The 17,416-nt window shown below is 39.9% G+C and overlaps 3 protein-coding genes across 4 annotated transcripts in view; 2 read left to right on the forward strand and 1 right to left on the reverse strand.

Annotated features, from left to right (window-relative positions):
* Positions 1-258: 258 nt before the first annotated feature.
* tyw5 (tRNA-yW synthesizing protein 5) lies at positions 259-7,212 on the reverse strand. Its single transcript, XM_053626410.1, has 8 exons — positions 6,990-7,212; positions 5,603-5,757; positions 5,234-5,306; positions 3,706-3,750; positions 3,394-3,531; positions 1,457-1,544; positions 1,246-1,362; positions 259-893 (listed from the first exon to the last, which is right to left on the reverse strand). The coding sequence occupies exons 1-8, from the start codon at positions 7,125-7,127 to the stop codon at positions 640-642; spliced, it is 1,008 nt and encodes a 335-aa protein (XP_053482385.1). The 5' UTR covers positions 7,128-7,212; the 3' UTR covers positions 259-639.
* A 181-nt stretch (positions 7,213-7,393) lies between these two features.
* maip1 (matrix AAA peptidase interacting protein 1) lies at positions 7,394-14,451 on the forward strand. 2 transcript variants are annotated; one of them, XM_053626413.1, is made up of 5 exons: positions 7,394-7,805; positions 11,048-11,119; positions 11,428-11,554; positions 11,794-11,947; positions 13,517-14,451. In XM_053626413.1, the coding sequence occupies exons 1-5, from the start codon at positions 7,494-7,496 to the stop codon at positions 13,593-13,595; spliced, it is 744 nt and encodes a 247-aa protein (XP_053482388.1). In that variant the 5' UTR covers positions 7,394-7,493; the 3' UTR covers positions 13,596-14,451. The 2 variants fall into 2 exon arrangements, with proteins under 2 accessions (XP_053482388.1, XP_053482387.1); XM_053626412.1 differs by lacking the exon at positions 13,517-14,451 and adding an exon at positions 12,705-13,508 and having other exon boundaries at positions 7,467-7,805.
* A 150-nt stretch (positions 14,452-14,601) lies between these two features.
* pgap1 (post-GPI attachment to proteins inositol deacylase 1) overlaps positions 14,602-17,416 on the forward strand; it is a 30,433-nt gene continuing 27,618 nt past the window's right edge. The window contains exon 1 of the mRNA XM_053626409.1: positions 14,602-15,529. Coding sequence (XP_053482384.1) covers positions 15,398-15,529 — 132 coding nt within the window. The 5' untranslated portion in view covers positions 14,602-15,397. The remainder of the gene's footprint in view (positions 15,530-17,416) is intronic.

The raw sequence follows: 17,416 nt of genomic DNA on the forward strand, positions 1-17,416 counted from the left end.
CCTGCATCCAATCTCACACACAATCACACCACACATAAAAGAGACTGTTTGAACACTAGTCTTTGCGAAGTATTACGTGTTTTCCGTATACCAAGCGGTTGCTCATCATGTTTTGATCTTGTTCAAGCCCTCGTTTTCGATTCTTGTTTTGCCTCGTTTATGCCTGTTTCCCGCTTTGCCCGTTTATGACCACGTCTATGCTTCACGATTTGGATTTGTCTGCCTGTCTCTCATATAATAAAGCTCTTATCTGCATTTGCATCCGTCCTCAACTCCATTACGTCACAGTCGATGTCTCAGTGCTTTTTGGTCACTATGCTGCCCTGGCATGGAACACACTGTGCCACCTTTTAAAAAGTGAAAATTTAAAGAGTGAAAAATTACACACCTAAATAAACTTGCTTGGCTTTAAAAAGGAGGGGGAAAAAACAAAAACAGTCTAGTGCACACCAACTGTGTAGCTGTAATGACAGAGACAAACAAGTTCACATAGCCAACGCTATCTTTTCCCACAGGGATCACTGTGACATTAATAAAATGTACCAGACACACTTAATCATGATCACCAACTGTAGTCTCTGTCTTTATTTTTCCTCTGGTACATTACTGTAAGTGAGTGAACGCAGCTGCGCTCTTGTGTTATGTTTCACTGGAGTACGCCCGGTTTTGAATACGCAGCACCATGCGGCGAGCGTAAAAGTCCCGGTATTCAGCTGGCAGCTCATCCAGTGCTCCCAGCGCCCGTTCCAGGACCTGCAGGGCTCGCGACGCTGCCACCGGGTCCTTGTTCCCGTACGGGTCCTTCTTATCGTAGCTGTCCAGGGGCAGGTGGCGCCAGAACACATTGACTCCAGTGCCGAACTGAAGAGCCAACGTGTTGTGAAACCAAAGGGCTGGGGGAAAAATTAGCATGTAGTTTAATATCTTTTCATTTATTATTGTTTTTTTAATCTGTAAAACCCCCATGAGGATGTGTGTGAATTTGCAATGGTGACGTTATGAAAATCAGAACACAAAATTAAAAAACAAAATTAAGTAATCAGAAAATATCCACTTCTGTATATTTATAATGACCAACTATGGGCAAATGAGATGCAGATCCCTGAGCTGAGCTATTTTTTTTTTTTTTTAATATTCTGTAAACGTTGCACAGCTGCAGTAGGTTTTTAAATATTTTTTTCTAATGTTTTTTTTGGTGTTCCAGCTCAAGCACACCTGGTGCAACTAATGTAATGGACATCTTACCTGGGATGAAGAGCATGTCACCTGGTTCTAAAATGCACTCGTATCGACACGCTTTCACAAAATCTGGATACCGCTCCAAATCTGGAGTGTCTACATCCAAAACTTCAGACTTATCACCTGGTCAGAGAGAGTAAAGTGGCATGGCATCATGTTATTGATATCTTATGGAAGGTTTAAAGATTAGGTAATACAAAATGGAAATGACACTCACCTGACAAGTAGAGGTGTAGGGCATCGTGGGGGCTGTAGAGAACGACACGCTTTCTCCCAGTCACCTGAGCCAACAGGTTGTCCATTACCTGGTCAAGAGACAGAACACAATTAAATGAAGGGAATAACTCTGAATCCTTTCATCCCCCCTTTGATTTTTCATAAACCATATCGAAAAACAACTGAAGTCCGAAACAAAGAGTTCTGTCAATGGAAAACATAAAAAATTAATGACTGTGGGAGTCAAAATTGAGGGCAAACTGGAGAAAGTATTAGAAAGGATATGCAGCCAATCACTATTTCCACAATACCAGCCTCCAGTGAGCAGCAACGCTATTATTTTAGTGTTACCTTAGTGTTACCAGTCTGATTTCCAGACTGATAGAAATACAATGTTTTCACTAAGGAAAAACAGCAGGGGTGATAACCTTTTCAGAGAATTGCTGAGTATATTTTGGCATTTTGAGGATACTTCATCCATCAACTGGCTGGTTACTGGACATACACACACCAGATCATTTAATGATGATGCGTTTCTGCTCACCACGTGTGTAAAGAGTGGTTATATGAGTTGCTGTACCCTTCCCATCATCTCAAAAGAGGGTTAGGGTTCTTCTCAGACCTCATTGACGACATTTTCTGCCAACAGAACTGCCACTCAGTGGATGTTTTTTTGTTTTTGCACACCATTCTGTGTAAACTCTAGACAGTGTTGAGTGTGAAAATCCTACATCGGCAGTTTCTGAAATACTCAAACCAGACCACCTGGCACCAACAACCATGCCACGGTCACAGAGATCACATTTTCCCCCATTCTTTTTTTTTGATCAAGGTTTCTTTATTAGCATTTTTCAAATTAAACATACAACACCAACCAAACAAATTGAACAAACCCCTCCACCCAGTGCCAGACAGAGAACATATATATATTACATATTATAAAGCCAGACCTACATAGAAGAGAGCAAAAGAAACAAAATTATAGATAATGATCACATAACAATACTGTCAGCATCCATGTCTCTGACAAAGAACAGAAAAGGTTGCCAGATTCTGTAAAATTTCCCAGTCGCTCCCCTGACAGTGTAACTAATCTTTTCCAACTTAAGATGACCCATGTCTTCCCTGACTTAGTGACTATACACCGGTGGAGCAGGATCCTTCCATCTAAACAATATTAATCTCCTGGCCAGGAGAGTGCAGGAGGACATCATGCTGATCTCACACCATCTAAAAGGAGTATTCTCCGGGGTCACCCCAAACAGCGCAATAAGAGGGGACGGCTGTGCATTTTCCCCATTCTGATGTTTGATGTGAACATTACCCTGATGCTCTTGACCTGTATCAGCATGATTTTATACATCGTGCTACTGCCACACGATTGGCTGATTAGATAACTGCACGAATGCACAGGTGTTCCTGGTGCGTGTATATTGAGACCACTCCCTTGTTATCACATCAATATGCAATATTTTTGCGTATGTTTAAAACAGTTTGATAACTGTCTTTTTTATTTTATAACTGTCTTTTTTTATGTGGTGTACCAATAAAACCATGAGAAAACAACCAATTTGTTTACTGGGTCTTCTGTAGGCTAACCACATAAAACAGATGAAGCTTTGTCTGTGTGCTTACACACGGGCTGTGTCTCAATCCACACACCACTTTTTATTTTATGTGCTATTAAACAATTTCCATCAGGGATCAATAAAAATCCCGACCCCCATATGGTGAAAATCACATGTGACAAGTGGAACATATGCCAACACAAAGCCTACAGAGGTACACAGTGACAAGGCAAAAACAGCGCATCAGCTGATCTACTACAACAAGCTGGGTCGACAGAACCAACTGTAGAACAGAGCTCAAAACTGGATACCTGGTCACCTAACTAGTAATTAGTTCCATAACAGCATATGGTTATGAGATTCTCCTCACATCATAGTGTGTCCAAAGCTGCAAGCCAGGTGAACTGATGCGGAAAACACTGGAGAAAAACTGCTCAGGCTCAAAATACGGAGGTATATGGAAGTCTTGCGCCAGGTCAGGGAACTGCTTCCTCAGGTCAGCAGGCTCCTTAAAGATCAATGGTTTAAAATAGAGTGATTTCAATTCACTTTTAAAATAGAGTGATTACAATTCATATTTAATAATATTGTAGAAGTGTTTGAAACTCAAATGATATACACATTTTGTCAATAATAATAATAATAATAATAATAATAATAATAATAATAAAGGCAACTGCACCTTACGAGCGTCTTCTCCGAGTGATCTTAAGTAGTAACTCTCATCCTGTTGAAATGTGTTGTGGCAGTTCAAAACAAGAAACCAGAAATCATTCTAATCTAATTTCAATCACACAGGTGCATCTCAAAAAAATTTTATATTGTGGAAAAGTACATTTTTTCCCGTTATTCGATTCAAAAAGTGGAACTTTCATATATTCTAAATTCATAACACATAAAGTGAAATATTTCAAGCCTTTTTTTGTTTTAATCTTGATGATTACGACTTACAGCTCTTGGAAATAAAAAAAAATCCAGTATCTCAAAATATTAGAATAAAGAATTTATAATACAGAAATGTCGACCTGAGAAGATCTCGAATCAGCTAAGTAACTTAAAACACCTACAAAGGTTTCCTGAGCCTTTAATCTCTCCGTCTGGTTCAGTACACAACCACAATCATGGGAAAGATGGAAGTAAATTTTGCATTTCATTTGGAAATCGAGGTCCCAGAGTCTAGAGGAAGAGTGGAGAGGAACAGAATCCACGTTGCTTGAAGTTTCCACAGTCAGTGATGATTTGGGGTACCATGTCATCTGCTGGTGTCGGTCCAGTGTGTTTTTTCAAGTCGAGAGTCGATGCAGCGTCTACCAGGAGATTTTAGAGCACTTCATGCTTCCATCTGCTGACGAGCTTTATGGAGATGCTGATTTCCTTTTCCAGCAGGACTTGGCACCTGCCCACAGTGACAAAACTACTAGTAACTGGTTTGCTGACCGTGGTATTACTGCGCTTGATTGTCCAGCCAACTCGCCTGACCTGAACCCCATAAAGTATCTCTGAGAGACACCAGACCTGACAATACAGACGAGCTGAAGGCCGCTATCAAAGCAACCTGGGCTTCCAGAACACCTCAGCAGTGCCACAGGATGACTGCCTCCATGCCACGCCACATTGATGCAGTAATTCAAAAGTGGCCCCGACCTAGTATTGAGTGCATAAACTGACATATTTTTCAGAAGGTCGACATTTCTGTATTATAAATAGAGAAATAAATAATTATTCAAATATTTATTCTAATATTTATAATAATTAAAATAATGATTTATTTGAGATACTGGATTTTTTTTTATTTCCATGAGCTGAAAGCCGTAATCATCAAGATTGAAACAAAAAAAAGTCTTGCATTATTTCACTTGATCTGTAATGAATCTTGAATATATGAAACATATATGATTTTTTTTTACTTTTCCACAATATTCTAATTGTTTTTAGATGCACCGAATGTTATAATAACTTTAAATGACTGCAGCACCTTAGAGAACATTAAAACACACAATCAACTACTTATTGTTATAACTCTACAAACATTCATTAAATGTTTGAAATAAGGTCTAAAATACTACTGACATACTATTTTTTCCCTTGCTCATTCTTTCCTAGGATTTCTTCCAGAATAATCTTCTATTACTATACTAGATACTACAATATAGTGATTATTATCCTGAGATTATTATCAGTTTGGAGCAGAGCCCTGCTCTGCTGGTTACCTTACTAATGAAGAACTCTTCGTGCTCTGCTTCTGCTGCAGCTCTCTGGACAAACTTGTCAAACGGTAATGTCCTGAGACAAAAATAATAATAATAATAAAAAAACACATTTAAAAGGATCCAAAAGTTACACATTTCTATATTCATTCACTCATTCATTCAACTTCAGTATACACTTTATCCTGGTCAGAGTCATGACAGATCCCAGGAACACTCGGCACGAGGTGGGAATACGCCCTGGACCACCTACTGGTATATATTTTGAGAGGTACGAACTTGGAGAACCCAAAGGAAACCAGGATGGCAATGCTACCCACTGGAAAACCATTTTATAAAATAAACTTGTATATATGTTATCACTAAACATACCTGTATATGAAATTCTTATGCAGAAAGTCCATCTGAGGAACAGAAGACACATGAACTTTCACCTCCCGGTCACCTCCTTTTGCTGCCAGGTAATCCACTGTCCACTTTTCCAGGCATGGTCCTAAAGGCACTCCCCTGAGCACCACCGGTTTTCTCTGCAAAAGAAATGCAAAGGAGAAAAATCAGATTAGTCACAATGCTGGAGAACACAGTCAACCAGTGTTTTTATAGTTGTTAGAGTCATTACAGTCTGTAAATATACTATAAAGGGTGCAGCAGAGAGTTTGATCCTGAGCTCGTTTTTATGTTTTTGTATGATTTGAGGTAAACTTGTGTCTGTTATCAAAGTAGGTGAGCATAATCCATCCATCCATCCTCTATGCCGCTTTATCCTTTTCAGGGTCACAGGGAAACCTGGAGCCTATCCCAGGGAATGCATGTCTTTGGACTGGGGGAGGAAACCCCCGCAGCACGGGGAGAACATGCAAACTCCGCACACACATGGCCACGGTGGGAATTGAACCCCCGACCCTGGAGGTGTGAGTCGAACGTCATTCTCACGTCTCTTTGCCCATTTCTTTTTGGGGGTAACGTACCTATGCACCCTTATTGGGGTTGTTATTCAACGGTATATTCCGGGGGTGGCGTAGTTAACTACTGTACTTCTTCCCTTATTTATCATTTTTAAATTTCCAGTTAAACAGAATCTATCCCTCATTGTCTTATATCCCTTCTTTTCTGGTAGGGTTTAGGGTTAGAGTCCGATTTGTTGCGTATTTCATTTGTTGCACTTTCTTTTCCACCCCTCATCTTGAAGGAGCATGTTTGCCTCGCAACTCCGGGGTTGGGGGTTTGAATCCCACCTCCGCCCTGTGTCTGAGGAGTTTGCATGTTCTCCTCCTACTTTGGGGGTTTCCTCCCCGAGGCCAAAGACATGCGTTGTAGGCTGGTTGGTATTTCCAAATTGTCTGTAGTGTGTGAATGAGTGTGTGATTGTGCCCTGTGATGGATTGGCACCCTGTCCAGAGTGTCCTCTGCCTTGTGCTCCGAGTCCCATGGGCTAGGCTCCAGGCTCCCCAGAACCCTGTGTAGGATAAGCGGTATGGAACATGGATGGATGTTCTCCCCGTGTTAACATGGGTTGCCTCTGGGTTCTCCAGTTTCCTCCCATGCCAGTAGGTGGAATCTCATTCAGGGTGTATTCCTGCCTCGCTCTCACTGTTTTTGATTATGTTATGATTGTGTGTGTGTGTGTGTGTGTGTGTGTGTGTGTCCATGGTGCCAGAAAGTGTGAAAGCCTCCTGCATGCTGTACTCTGTGACTATTAAAGACTTTCATTAACAAAAATCTATTGGTTAGGTTTTTTTGTTTGTTTGTTTGTTTTTACCAGAGGGTAGATCTCCTTTACGAAAAGCTCCTTATCCACATCTGTGTAGACGGACACCTCGACTCTTTCCTGACATTCCATACAGAAATCCACTTCTTGCACCTTCTCCAGCTCTTCATCCGGTCTACAAACTCGCATTTTCTCAGTTTAGCTTGGCTCAATCCCAAATACAACATAGTGCACTATGTAGGGTGTAACTTCCGCTGCTTTCATACCCTTAATAGTGCACATATATAGACAACATGTAGCTCATTGGAACTCGGCCTTTTTGTATTTTGGTGCATTACTTACATTCTCCCCAGAAACAGAATTATACACTCAAACACGAGTACTTTTCACTCTTGGCAGGTGTTCAGACTTCATAAATAAATATTAAACAATCGTAAACAAACACAACAGTGCCTGTGTAACTCATGAAAACACTCAAAATGTTTAAATAAACCATAGGAACCTTAATATTCGGACTCGGCAGGCGGGGGACTGCTATGCAGTGGGAACAGAAACATGGCGCTGCCCTTACTCAGGTGGAGCTGTAGAAGGCCTCGTGCAGGTCTGAGCGCTTATCTGAGATTTAACAAGCTAAACGAAGTAAGAAATCAATCCGCTGTCAAAAACCAGGCCTTGTCAGCGTGTGTTGTGTCCGGAGTCCGGCACTGCAGTTCGGACAGAGAGGGACGCAGAGAGACGCGGAAGGTTGTGGTGGTCGGCATCCCAAACCCGTTCATCTGGATCCGGACCAAATTCTGCTTTTTCCTCATTCGCGCTTACTTCGACAAAGACTTCAGCATCGAGGAGTTCACTGAAGGAGCGAAACAGGTCAGCTGGGGTTATTTCTTGTGTGAGACAGAGTCCTGTAGACCCTCATCAGTGCACTGTTTACAGACAGCTCCAGATCAACCATCAGCTAGTCGGTGTAAAGTGCCAGGCCTGCTGTGTGGAGGAGAAACCGCCCAGTATTCAGGAAAACCAGGGGAGGAAATGTGGGGCTTCATGGTTTCCTATTGAACAACACTGACTCAACATAATACACGTATACAGAAAAATTAGTCTTTATTACTTCAATATCATCTTAATTAATGTTCTATAACATGTATCTCAGACTGTAGTGCCAGCTGCAAGACAAATCACAGGTTTATATTAACACGCTCGCTCTGATATGTTAAAGTGTGGGGCGCTGCAGGTCGGAGTAATGGGCGTGTCGGAAGGTATGGGCGTGTCGGAAGGTATGGGCGTGTCGGAAGGTATGGGCGTGTCGGAAGGTATGGGCGTGTCGGAAGGTCTTTTCAATTGGTCGCGAAAGCTATTCCACAGAAAGGCCGTAAGCGTGAAGGCTATTGGCCAACAGGTTTATTAACAGGAAGTGACAAGCAGTGGTACTCTAGTGCAGGGGTTCCCAAACTTTTCCAGGGCAACGCCCCCCAAATGGCTTTAACATTTGACCGAGGCCCCCCTTTTGCAAGATGTCTTTAAAACACATTAAAAATACAGACTTCTGAATATATCCCCCTTTTTTACGTTGATGTTTTGTCTGTTTAGCAATTAGAAAGTTAGGTATAGCAAATGTGATTTTAATATGTATTGTTACAAATAACATGTTATAGTAATGCATGTGTGTGTATATATATATATATATATATATATATATATATATATATATATATGAAATCATGTGTTTATTTATTTCTCACACCAAATTGTTGAGGCCGCCCGGGCGGCCCCCAAGGGGTCCGCAGCCCCCACTTTGAAAACCACTGCTCTAGTGGAACTAGTTTTATACAGGGGGTGGCCAGTGCTACTTTTGGACACGGACACACACACTCTCTCTCTCTGGGGTTTCCATGTTTTATGGGGAATTTCCATAATGACACACTGTACAAACTGTATTTTTTATCCACTAAACCTATCCATCACCTAAATATCACAAAAATGCATTTTTACATTTAAAAAAATTAGTATGAATGATTTAGTATATATTATAATTTAGTATATATGTGATTTAGTATGTATATATTTAGGGCTGTAACTAATGATTATTTTCATAATTGATTAGTTGGCCGATTATTTTTTCGATTAATCAGATGGGGTGGGGCAAACTTTCAGTACACTTTTTTTTGTTTATTTAAAATAAAATCCACAAACTGAGTGTTACAAATATAAACTTCAGACTAAAACTTTGCACAACTGTTTGTCCAAAACAGAAAAGAACCCAATACACACACAGACACACCAGAATATATATTATTAATTTAGGACTGTAGTTTAATTCGGTGCTTTTTGTGCATCCATAAAAATAACGCATAAATACTTATATACAATATAAACTAAAATATATGAATAAAATAATTTATATATATTTATATTTATATATATATATATATATATATATATATGTGTGTGTGTGTGTGTGTGTGTGTAAATATAAATAAATGCTCCCTGCCTTAGAGGACTTTCTTCCTCAGTCACGTGACGATTTCGCCTCCGTCTGATGGTGACTGAGGTCATGTTGGGAATAAAAGGTAGAGCTGACAGAAAGTAAACTATAGAACATCATTGTCCGTGAATCTTGGTGTTTGCTAATGCTAGCGTGCGTAGGACGTCATGCGCCGTCGCCTACGTTAGTTAAAAAAAAACCAAACCACTAGTGATATATTTGAGATGATATTACCTTTCTAAAATCCACACACTAGAAGGTAGAGTGCACAGTGTAAGTGTACAGTACTTCATTTGGGACACAACTTTTCGTATTTACTCTCCGAAGCGTGTTTTCGGAAGAGAAGTAACGTAATGAGTAAATCTCCCCTGTGCTGCGCACAGAGCAACTAATCGATAATGAGATTCGTTGACAGCGATTAGTTGTCATAATCGATTATTATCAATTTTATCGATTAGTTGTTGCAGCTCTACTTGTAATACAACTATGATTTACAATTGTATGTTTCTCTGTAATTTCCCTGCAAGTGCATGCAAACTAAAAACACGAAGGTTTTGTCTGGAAGTGTTGATCATAAAACTGCAACATTAAGCACAGAATTATTCAAAGGTAGACTGCTGCTTCTCGGTGACTAAGAACTATTTAATAACCTTCTATTAATTGGCAATAAGCAATTTAGCAAACACACAACCAATAAAACATTATTAAATTATCAAAGGCTGTAGTGTGGGCCATGTGTTAAGTCATTTTGAACAATTTTAGACAAATCCAACATTCACATACACTCACTGACGTTCACACTGTAGTAGCAGTCCATAGAACAAATGTTCAGCTTTGAACGCTTCGATGGAAATACAATCTGGGAGCTTCTTCTCACTGTAACATGTCTGGCAAAAACAATAAAATAATTGGAACGCAGCAGATATAACGCAAATGAAGCAATAACTTAGTTTTGTTTGTATTTTAACCAGCTATTGTAATACCACACCACTTACCTCCATCTTCTTCCAGTCTTTAAGCCAGGGGTGTCCAATCTTATCCGCCAAGGGCCGGTGTGGGTGCAGGTTTTCATTCCAACCAAGCAGGAGCCACACCTGATTCCACCTGTTTAATCAGTCGATCTTGGCTTTCAATAGACTCAGGTATGGCTCCTGCTTGGTTGGAATGAAAACCTGCACCCACACCGGCCCTTTCCGGATAAGATTGGACACCCCTGCTTTAAGTAAATGACATATCTACATGGTTAACGCTGATTGGCCAATGCAGTTCCAAGCAAGAAGCTCCTTTCACCGATGAGAAGCCTTTAGACATGCCCGTACCTTTCGATACGTCCATTTTCTCTGACCTGCAGCTATCCTTGTCTCAGTATGTTTGAATGTGGCCAGTGAAAGAGGCGTGGCCCCTGGGCTGTCAGTGTCGGTGAAGGAGGCGGGGCTTCCCAGTCCTTAAAGCCAACACCATAATATCAGATGACTTGCACAATACTGAACTACATGTTCTGTCAAAATAGCTCTAAATCAGCATGCATTGAATCTTTTGCTTCTTCAAATGTATCTTGTGCAATGTTGTACAGTGTATTGGTTTGTGACATACACATCTGTTCATTCGTTTTTCCCCCCAATTATAGGCGTTTGCACATGTATCACGACTGTTGTCTCAGTGTCAGTTTGAAGAACTTGAAAGTCTCGTCGCTAAAGATGTAAGTACATGAAAGAAAAACACCGTTTATGGTCAGTTTGAAAGTGATTTGATTCTTTTTAAACTCTTTGAAGCGAGCCAGGCAAATTATTTCTCGAGCATAAGGCTGGAAGAAGGTAGCCTTTTCCCCCAGCTACACATAGGCTGCGTACAGTCACAGCTTCCCCATCACTGTCATCAGCACTCATAATTCAGTTCTGTTTAATAGGTTCAGATCAGTTAAGTGAGTTGTGATGATCATCACCGTTGAACATGCAGCCAGTGTTTGTGTTAGTATGTGCGTAATCTCAGCAGCCCTCTTTCCTGTAGGTAATCGGGAAACTGGAGGAGAAATGTGCCGATCTCCCATCGAGCTATAAAAAAGCACTTTTGGCTGATCCAGATGACATCATGTACACGACACCAGCAGATGTGGGTTTTTGTTACGAGAATGATGGTGAGTTATGAACCCTTTAACAGCTCATATTCAGTTGGTTCTGTAAAAAATAGGATCTTTGTGAGGTGGCCAAGGAAAGAAAACTGGTACCGTGTGGCATGTAAGCATGTAATGGGGCAAAAAGTGTCTAATTGAGCATTAATTATTTCATTCTTGATTCAGTTAATCAAAAAAGAACTGAAAAGAACTTCTATCTGTTTAGAGAATTCAGCATGTGTCTTCTTTTGTCTCGTCGACAGGGAGGAAGTTTGTCAGTATATTGATGCGCTTCTGGTACTTAACCAGTGCCCGGCTGCCCGAGGACACGATGGAGGGAGCACGCATCTTCCAGGTGGCCATTGGCAAAGACGGGGAGAAGCCAGAGAGCAAAAGGCTGCTCACAGCCAATTACGAGTGAGTCCTCAAATACCGGGAGCGAGAGACAGGGCATTCGCTGTATTAGAAATATAGCTGTAAGGATTGTGGCGTAATTAAAAATATCAGAATGTCAAAAACACTACTCGGATGAATTCAAAGAACAAAGATGGCTTCCTGCTACGCAATGTTTATAATCTGTCGATTAGAAAGGACTGTGGAACAGGAACATTTATAGACTGATTTCATTCTGTACTCTCTCTGGTTCATCTGGTTCATCGGTGTCTCTATATGAAACCTCTCCCAATGAATGAGAGAGAGAGAGAGAGAGAGATACTATCTGGTCAACAATTAAAATTTAAGCCCTGTTAATCCAGCTCATCAAACATGTTAATGTTGATATTTTATTACCAATCAGACAAGCAGGTGCTGGGGAAGTGTTAAAATGAACAATTCTCTACAAATACTATAAATGAATCAACCACACATTATCAGGAAGGTTTCTTAAGCTACGTTCACGCATACAGCGACGCTGCAAGTGACAAATGGTTACAAAGCAACCGGAGACCGTTTATTTTCAATGAGAGCTGGCGACTTCCGGTGACATGAGCGACGGCGACCGTTGGCGACTAGATGTGGGCGTGTCCAGCAACGCGACAAAGCTGAGAATAGTTTAGCTTTATGCAAATTTGGAATGACTTGGTGCAGCGATTAACAGCCGGAGTGAAGACAGTAGAGCGCACGTGATCCGTGATCCGCCATGCTGCCTGCAAGTCTGAACTGTTTGTGTTCCCAGACAGTCCGGCTCTGGAGCTTTCGCCGCAGGTAGATGGCTGCAATGGCAAAGAGCACAGACTGCTTCTCCTACATCTTGTAGGATATGATGTATGTATACACTGGTGAATTGTATATACAAACACTATCCCTCCAGAATGTTTCAGCAAGAAAACTGGTTTGTTGTCAAAAATGGAATGCTAGTTGCGACACTCATTGACAAATGTTACTATGGCAACCAGTAGTAAAAATGCCTACTGGTGACTTGCAGTGATAAAATCTGTGTGTGTGAATGTAGCTTAAAGCAATACAGGGCAGAAAGTGAACAGTAGACTAAGTGGAATGAAATTCAGCACTAGTCAGTTGTGTTGAAGAAACATTTTAGAGCTGAGGGCAGAAAAACAATGAGAACCAATAAGAATGAGCCAAAAACAACTGCTGAGTCAGCCTATTGGTTAGAGGCTTAACCCAGTTCGGTGTTTAAATTACTCTTCAAATGACAGATTATCCACAAAAGACATCTAGTGAAAGAACAAAAACAATATTACCTGTGTGTAGAGCACTTCATGGATCAGTTGTACATTAATAGTGCACTCTTACATACTCTTACCAGTCATGGAGTGTGGTTTTAAGCATTGCAAAAATGTAACACTTTGCAGTCCATTATAAGGAATATGAATAATTCCATTTGGTTAATATCCTGTATACTTTCTGCACTTTGCTTAATAACCCATGTAGTTTGTGTTAGCTTAAAAACACTTAAAAGCACTGTATAACAGTGATGTTCTAAATAGGGTTTTTGTTGTTGTTGTTGTTGTTGTTGTTTTCTTCCAGATTTCAGAGGGAGTTTACCCAAGGAGTGACACCAGACTGGACCATCACTAGAATAGAGCACTCAAAGCTGCTTGATTGAAAATGAAGAACTCTGTTTAATGACATCTGACTTTAATATCATACTGTACTGTGAATGAGCCATGTTTGCTGTCTGGAACGTAAAACTTGACATGTGGACAATATTTACACGCGCTCCAACTCATTCTGTGAGAATGATCCTGTCGAATTAAGAGGTAAATTAATAATTATGTAAAAGTCCTCATGTCATTTCAGACCTGTGCAAATCGGGCTGAATATTCACAAGACATTTGTTGTTGAGAGAGTTTTAAGTTAAATTTTAGTTCCTGTAGATCTTTGTATTATTATCTCATGTGTTGATGTTTGATATCTGAAATGTGCTGTTCAAATATAACACTTAAAATATTTGTCAGTATATTGCAGATAGTAATTTGATACAGAATAACACTTGTGTGCTGTGTCTCTGAAATGAATTTTTACCTTTTCTACTGACAGATGGCTAAATTCAATAAAGCAACCAAAAATCTTGAACATACATAAAGACTTAATGACAACATTTATCTGATAAATTTAGGTTTGTGGACACCTGACCATCACACCCATATGTTGTTCTTCCCCAAAGTGCTTCCACAAAGTTAGAACTGGAGCCTCCTCACCCAACATCAGTGCCTGACCTCATTAACACTCTTGTAGCTGAATGAACACAAAGCCCCACAGCCACACGCCAAAATCTAGTAGAAAGCCTTCCCTGAAGTGTGGAGATTATCATAACACCACATCTGAAATGGGATGTTCAGCAAGCACATATGGGTTTGATGGTCAGGTGTCCAGAAATGTTTGGCCATATAGTGTAGGTTTTTTTTTTTTTTTTTTTAATGAGATTGGGATCCCTGCTGAGAAAAACAATAGAAACAATCTCAGAAATTCTAATGCCTTCCACTACAAATACCATTACAAACCATCAGCTATGTATAGGATGTATTAAGGACCTAGGTCCTTAACAGTATCCACTAGACATAATATGCCACCGATAGAAGGCAACGGATTTCCAGTAGAAACCTACACGGACCATTACAGTTTCCATTAAAACCATTGCAAATTTTATGAAGGTTTCTTTTTTTTTCTGCAGGGATGGATTGTGCATTTCTCTGTCCACAGTAGTGTGATGCCATCTAAAATAACCATGCAATCAAATAAATAATCAAAGAATTATGATTTGTAATTTATGGTTAATTGGTCAAAATGTTGTCTGTGTTTTTTTTTTCTTTGTTTGTATGTAAAACTCTTGGATTACTTATGTGTTCATTGATCTTCAGTTAAATGCAAAAGATTGGTCAGTTTCTGGAGGAAACAGTACCTCGATTTTAGAATTAGTTTATTTAAAATGAAAATGTTGAAAATTATTGAAGGAACTTAAATGTCTTAAATGAAATGTCTGGTTTAAATATGTAAAATATTTGTGATTTAATAACGAAAGAAGCCGCACTTTATGAATTTAAGCATTTGTTTTAGTAAGTTATCTATAATATAGGCTTGTAATGCAGTCACAAAAAAAGTACACAGATAAACAAACAAACAAGCAAATAAATAAATAAATACATAAAGTAAACAAGTACTTCCGGGATGTTTTGCGCTCTCTGTGTTGATTAGTGTAAAGCCCGCCCATTCTCATTTGTAATTGGTCAACACATGTCGTTCACCTTCACCTGATTTGCTAGGAGCGCTACTAGTTTAGCGCGACGTAATTTCCGCAGACGGCATCGCCTATTGGTCGGAACAGGGCGTGTGTTTTTCAATGAGGGCGGAAAAAATGGAGAGGAGATCCAGGCGAGTGTAGAGTACACACTCTGAGCTGCTGGAGAGATGAAGGCGCTTATATACGGGTTCTACGTTGCGGCTCTCGCGCTGCTGCTGACGGGGCTGCGCGAGCTGCTGTTCGGCTTCGAGGAGAACCGGTGCAGCATGACCTACATGTTCGAGTATCCCGAGTACCGGGTGAGTTTACCTTAACGACTGGACATGTCCCAAACCGCGCACTTCCGGGCTGGACGGTATGTCAAAATAGGACACCACACGTACGCCAGCTTTAGGTGCGGTAACCATGGTAACCTGTGGTAGCGTACTATTTTTATAGTGCCTTTAGGACGTGGTTTGAGACGCTGTCTGGTTTAAACCCCACAGTACAGCCTGCAGAGCTTCCGTCTTCATAATCAAGTGGAGTCACCCAGAGTACCTGTTGTTTTAGATGTTTTAGCGTTTTTAACTTGCTTCATCAGGTTATGTAGCTCTTGTAGTTATATAATGCAAGTTTCACTTACATTAAATGTTGTCACGTTATTTGGCTCAACTGCTTTATAAACCTTCCTGCGGTGACACAATAATGCTATAAACCCTGAAAGAATCACGAATCAGCGAGTCAAAGATTCGAATCAATTAATGGATCGAGCACAAGGGAGAAAGCTGAGTAATTTAGCTCGATTCATTAAGTGATTCGAATCTTTTACTCACTGATTCAGGTTTTCTATAGCAGAGGTCAAATATCTTGCATTCCTTCACTGTAAAATAAATTCCACAGACCCCTCTGAACATAATGCAACTATTCAAACATCAGGATTATTATTTAGATGAGTAACATAATAATTTGTTTATTTACTAGAGCTGTAAAGGCTTTTTTGTTTGTTTGTTTTATTATTCCTGAGCAATGCACAGACACTGAACATCAGTACGTTTACATGGACCACAATATTCCGATATTAACCTGATTAAAACGATACTCTGATTAAGAAACTACCATGTAAACAGCGGTTTCTGATTACCTTCATTCGGTAAAAGTCATACTCAAATTAAACACACATCGAATTAAGACATGTGGAGTATTCCTATTTTAGTCGCGTTATCGAAGTGCATTATATGTTAAGGTCCAAGCTGACGTTATTCACAGGCCGTCAATGAGGTTTGGTTTCAAGTCACGTGACCAATCAAACAGTGGGTAATAATAATGGGTTGTGTTTTCCACTAATGGAACAGAGAAAAAAAATTCTTAGATTGTTGTCTAGTGAGATCTTATGAAACACACACACTCGTTACAAAAAGCCTCTCCCATAGAGACTGACTGACTGACAGATTTATCATACTGAAAGTGAATGTGCCAATGTAAATACATATTTTGCAACGGAGTTTAAAATTATGTATTAAATATTTTGTCTTGTAATATTGTCTTGATATTTAATATTTGTAAAATGCAGTTAGATTACAGTTAGGCTACTTAAAAAGCCCACTAGCTCTCTATGGAGATGTTCTTGCTGATGTTCTGCTTAAAGAGCAAACATAGTAACTTATATTCCTACAATCACTTCTCTCCTTGGCCAAAGCAAGTAATTACTTTGTCATCATGGACTTTTTAACCCGAGACACTCTGCTGTAGAGTGTAATACAGTAGTGACACTAAGTGACCTGATAACTGCACAAAAAAGTCAGAGCTGGTTAATAAGTCTATCCATATCTTTACACCGGTGTGTGAAAATGGGAGTGGAAATGTCACATCACGTCACTGTGTAGTCTGATTTCTTTTAGTAGCATCACTACAGTTAGTGCAGTTATAAGTCATTATATTTTCCAGTAGTGAGGTTTCACCTCTTGACTCACTTTACTATTAATAATTTATTTGTGAGGTTTTTTTTTGTGGTGCACATTGCATTGGTTTGTAATGTGATCCAAGATCACAGTTCATCGAAATGTTAAGTCACGTCACCAAAGTGAAGGCGGACATTTATTTACCCTTTAAGTTTGCAACCCCAGGTGCACAACAGCAGCCAGTAAGTGAGGTGTATATATAGTGCTGAAGTGTACATGAGTATTATCATCATGATCATCTAAAAGCTG

This window comes from Ictalurus furcatus, chromosome 6 (genome assembly GCF_023375685.1).
Source record: "Ictalurus furcatus strain D&B chromosome 6, Billie_1.0, whole genome shotgun sequence".
In the NCBI taxonomy this organism is placed as follows: Eukaryota; Metazoa; Chordata; class Actinopteri; order Siluriformes; family Ictaluridae; genus Ictalurus; species Ictalurus furcatus.

Bases quoted from the DNA above. Each gene is read 5' to 3' on its own strand.
- tyw5 (XM_053626410.1), bottom strand. From the start codon at position 7,127: ATGCGAGTTTGTAGACCGGATGAAGAGCTGGAGAAGGTGCAAGAAGTG. The intron at 1,545-3,393 runs GTGAGGAGAATC...TCTCTTGACCAG, and splicing joins AGCTTTGGACACACTATGAT to GTAATGGACAACCTGTTGGC. The intron at 894-1,245 runs GTAAGATGTCCA...TTTTTCCCCCAG, and splicing joins TGACATGCTCTTCATCCCAG to CCCTTTGGTTTCACAACACG.
- maip1 (XM_053626412.1), top strand. From the start codon at position 7,494: ATGGCGCTGCCCTTACTCAGGTGGAGCTGTAGAAGGCCTCGTGCAGGT. The intron at 7,806-11,047 runs GTCAGCTGGGGT...CCCCAATTATAG, and splicing joins TCACTGAAGGAGCGAAACAG to GCGTTTGCACATGTATCACG. The intron at 11,948-12,704 runs GTGAGTCCTCAA...TTGTGTTCCCAG, and splicing joins CTGCTCACAGCCAATTACGA to ACAGTCCGGCTCTGGAGCTT.